The 4,596-nt window shown below is 29.9% G+C and overlaps 1 protein-coding gene across 1 annotated transcript; it reads left to right on the top strand.

Annotated features, from left to right (window-relative positions):
• The first annotated feature begins 2,829 nt into the window (after nt 1-2,829).
• On the top strand, nt 2,830-3,633 carry LOC124828133 (uncharacterized). The gene has a single exon (XM_047301362.2). The coding sequence runs from the start codon at nt 2,989-2,991 to the stop codon at nt 3,262-3,264; it is 276 nt and encodes a 91-aa protein (XP_047157318.1). The 5' UTR covers nt 2,830-2,988; the 3' UTR covers nt 3,265-3,633.
• The last annotated feature ends 963 nt before the right edge of the window (nt 3,634-4,596 follow it).

Consider the following 4,596-nt stretch of genomic DNA (forward strand, 5'->3'; position numbering starts at 1 on the left):
TTTTGTTATTTATTGTTTTGTTTCTCATGTCCTAAAATTTTGTTGTATCATTTAGATTAGATACTATAAATTTTTTTGTATATAAATTAACAGTGATATTTTTTTGTATTTCAAATTCTGGTTGAAGCCAAAATTGATTTAATTAGAAAAAGCAAAAAAAATTACGTCAAATCTCAATTACATAAATCTAAGTTACCTACATTCGCGTTGGATTGTTAACTAAAAAAAGAAGCATAATTAATATCCAATGTACAAAAGCCTATTTTTTTTTATATTGTGGACTCATCTATTGGTACTTAAATAATAAATAATATAATATTTTAATGATTTTCTTTTACACTTGAACTTTTACATAAAGTCTACTTACTTTGAAACTCTATGTACATTATTGATATATGACCTCAATGGGAATGAGATGATACTTTTGTTTAATATATTAATGTTTTCTTATGCGATTGTTTATTTCATTAATGTACTCTTATTATTGTAAATAAAATAGGTGTCATCGCTAAAATGAATAAAGATTCCAAATTATTATAACGTGTGTTTAAATCTAATTCATTTACATAAAATTAGTTCACTAAGAAAATATTTGTTTTCATTGATATATTGTTAAATGATATTGTCTTTATTCTCTCATGCAAGAACATTAAGCATAAGTATAGAAGGTGACTCGATAACGATCGATCAAAATCTCAACTATGATAGATTGTTAATATTTTTGATATCATATTAGACTCTAATATCATTTTAAAATAATGAAATTAGTAAAGAAAATCCATTAAGGTGAGTTTTATCTACACATCACTAAAAGAAAATTGCATATTACCAACAAGGTCAATCCGTCGATAATAGTATAAATTTGTCAGTAAATCTTGTTTATTAACGAACTATAGATAACCAAAAATTTGTTGGTAAAGTAGTTGTTGATAAGTACCAATAAAAAGAAAAATTTGTTGATAATTACTAACGATCACAAATATATTGGTAAATGTTTGTCGGTAAATATATGTTGATAATTACCAACAGATTTTAGAAATCGGTAATGTCTTTTGGTAAAATATGGGATGTAATTTACCAATGGACAATGTCAATATTTTTTACTATCTATAATTATAATGATAAGTTATCGATAAAAATATTTGTTAATAATTAATTATTATTTAATGACTTTTTTTTCTGATAAATTTTATCAATAGATTTCTTTCAAAATTAAATTATGGAATTTGTTGAAAGAATTTGTCAATCAATTTAAATTTATCGATTATGAAATTTGTCAAAAGAATTCGTCGATCAATTTAAATTTACGGATAGATGCATTGCTATAACTCATGGTAATTAAAAGAAAAAGTCTTAAAGAAAAAGTCTTATTGCATTTATATATTATTAAATCTCTAACTAATGTAAAATCTTTGACAAAAGAAGTGAAATGTAGTGTAAACTTGAAATTGATGCAATAAGATTATTTAACTTAAGCTCTTGAAAAACGAAAGTAATATTCTCTTTATCTTTGCTTCATTTTGTTTCTGATTTTCTCGTGTAGCCTCCATGGCTGCTGTAACGTAGGATGATGTCATTGTGTAATTTACTCCATTGGTTGATAGACCTTAAACCTGCGCCCAATCAACCTTAGAGAGTGAATTGTTTTTGACTGGTCTCGTGTGCATGGGACGAGACAAGTAAAATATACTTTGGCATTATAAGATTTTCTAGAAAACAGATTGCGCATGGGACGAATCCAGTTATTTAGTGTTGACTTTATTCATGCCTGAAACTATAAGATACTACTTATTATAAATTGAGATGCTAACCCCAGTGGACTTTATTTACACTATAAAGCCCATAACCAAACGGAACTTTTTGTATAGCTTAATCTATTAGAAATTAATCTTCTTTGAGCATGTAAAAAAGTATACCTTATGATCATTTAATATATGAACAAAGAGAATGTTTAATTTCATTTCGTAAGTGATTACTTGTGTTATAGTCTTGAGTATTAAAAATTGCAATTACTCAAAAATATTTTCAGTAATTTGAATGTAAATCACGAATTCACCAAACCAAACGTGAATATTTTAATCACCACGGGTTTTGTTTTTCTCTCTATGCTTTTTTCTTGTTATCCAAAGCATACGAATGATTTAATGTAGCTAGGAAAAGAACATCTCTATCAAAACAAAGAAGAAGAAATAAATTGAAAAAAGTTAGGTAAAGGCAGCATATATGCATATATAATAGATTCAAATATGCATTCACCTGTTACTTCACTTTGCTTATAATATTCATTTACTATATTATACCTGATTATTTCATCTTATTTTTCGGGCACCTACATTCTAATCTTGTCACGTACCTAAACATGAAGTGACGCGTTAATCAATTTTCATATGCAAAACATGATAAATAGTAAAGATCCTATGTCATGCTCAAACATCAGACAGGTACAAGTGGCCTCCGTTGAACGAACAAATTGTTAATTTACGAAGCACCTTACTTTAAAAACAACATCCAAACAACGAATGGAGTATAGATAATATTAATATAAAAGAGAAAACCAAACAATGAAGAAACCAGTGCTCCGTCAATAGTTTGGGAGGGAATTAATAAAATAAAAACCAAACTTCAAACTCAAACCATCCAATCTTGTTCCAAAAGCTCAAACCCATCAAACAGAAACCTACAAAACCAGCTAGATAACAGTAATAATAGAAAAACTTGTGTGCTAAATGCAGGTGTTGGTTCACACGTAGCTTTCAAGGTCATACGTGAGAGTTTATGTTGAAAATTTCCTGGCTTTGCGTGAAGAATTGGACTCTGATCCAAAACAACTTTCTCAACGTCATCATTTTTCTCCAACCCTTTTATATACCCTAGGAATTGATCATGCCTTCCACTCGTCACATTCATCACATTTGAGACACCCCAGAAGGCCAAACCAAAACCCAAAAACCCTTTTCTTTCTCTGAAACTCATCAGCACACATACAAAATGGAGGGTCTGATTCCTTTCGTTTACAAGGCCATAATGCAATACAAGGGTACTGGCAAAGAGGGTCCTTTAGGATCATGGATTTGTGAGTCCCCTTCTTACTCATACATGAGACTTCCTGGTGATTCGGGAAGGTTTCAAATTCAAGCACCACCTTCATTCTCTGCACCTTCACCCTCTTCCAACAACCCTACTTCTTCTGCCACCCAAATCATCGTTTCCTCTGGGGTTCAGTCCCCACATCAGTGTTTGACTCATCGTCGAATTGCAGCATGAAGATGCATGAAGAAGAACATGACTACGGAGCTAATTGGTTGGTGCCTGAAGAAGAAAAGCTGAAGGTGCAGACCAACTGGTTCTGGTGGAAGGAAAGTGATGGTGGTCTCTTTGATTATTCAAGAGTTCAAGTTTGTGGTTTCAAGTGTTGGAAATGTTGTTTTATTTCGATTTTGGATGAGCGTGTGGAAACAACCAAAGGGTCTCTTCATACGCTTAGGTAGTGGTTGATGGTGGTATTATTGTGTAATTAAGTTGTAGATATGTTTCTGATGCTTAAGAATTGTTCTTGTTCTAGCCAAATGGCCACTTCAACTGAGTTTCTGGACAAAATAATAGCCAAAATGAAATGTTTTTTCTTTTTGTTTATTGTTTGTTCAATGTTCTGATTCTGCATTCTCTTTTTTTTCTTTTTCTTGGCGTTTGAATTTAGGTTATGTTTAGATGATTTATTTATAAGTTATAGAAGAAAATTTTAACTTGTATGATTCTCACAAAATTTTGTTTTTTTATCTATTCTAACAACTATAAGGTATATACGTACTAAGGTTAATTTTGCTTTATATTTTGGTCTAAATAAGGTTTTGGTCTCTATGATATATCTTTTGTTTTAATATAAAATAATTATTTTCTAACGAATTGTAAGTTTGATTTAAGTCCTTTAAAAAAACATTTATTGTATTGATTTCCAGGATTATTTTAATTCATTTTTGTAATACATTTAGATTATCTTTTGTTCTTAATTTATTTTGCAATAATATCTAAACATATTATTTTATATGGAATTAAGAAGAAATAGGCATTAACGGGAATAATTAAAGTATTTTTGGTTGTAATGAGTAAAATAAGTGTGTGGTTGGTTTGTTTTACATTTGGTCAATCTTTCCATCATTATCATCAAACAATATGTAATTAAAAAATTGTTTAAGCTAATAGCACAACGTTTTGTGTGGGCGGCTACAGCTACAGAAGAAATGTCATCTCATCACCAACTTTCTTCCCACAACCTAATCCAAACTTTCCCAGTTGAAAATTTTCACTTTCCTTCTTATTTTATAATAATAATAATAATATTAATAATTAACTTTCCAACTTTATCTCTCCACCTCAAAATGAAATCAAAAGCATCATCAAGTGATGCATAGTAGAAAACTGAAACCTTTTTCTGAAGAAACACACTAATATATTCATCGATCAATCCATCCTGTTCATCTTGAAATTCTTAAAGAAATATCATCTTTGAGGGGAGAAGATGTAAACTGGCAGTTTGGGTACTTGTTCTTGGTATTCTGCCAATGGTGGGTTCTTTCTTTTCTTTGGTTAGACTTGTGC

This window comes from Vigna umbellata, chromosome 5, assembly GCF_029865625.1.
Source record: "Vigna umbellata cultivar VRB3 chromosome 5, Vumbellata_1.0, whole genome shotgun sequence".
In the NCBI taxonomy this organism is placed as follows: Eukaryota; Viridiplantae; Streptophyta; class Magnoliopsida; order Fabales; family Fabaceae; genus Vigna; species Vigna umbellata.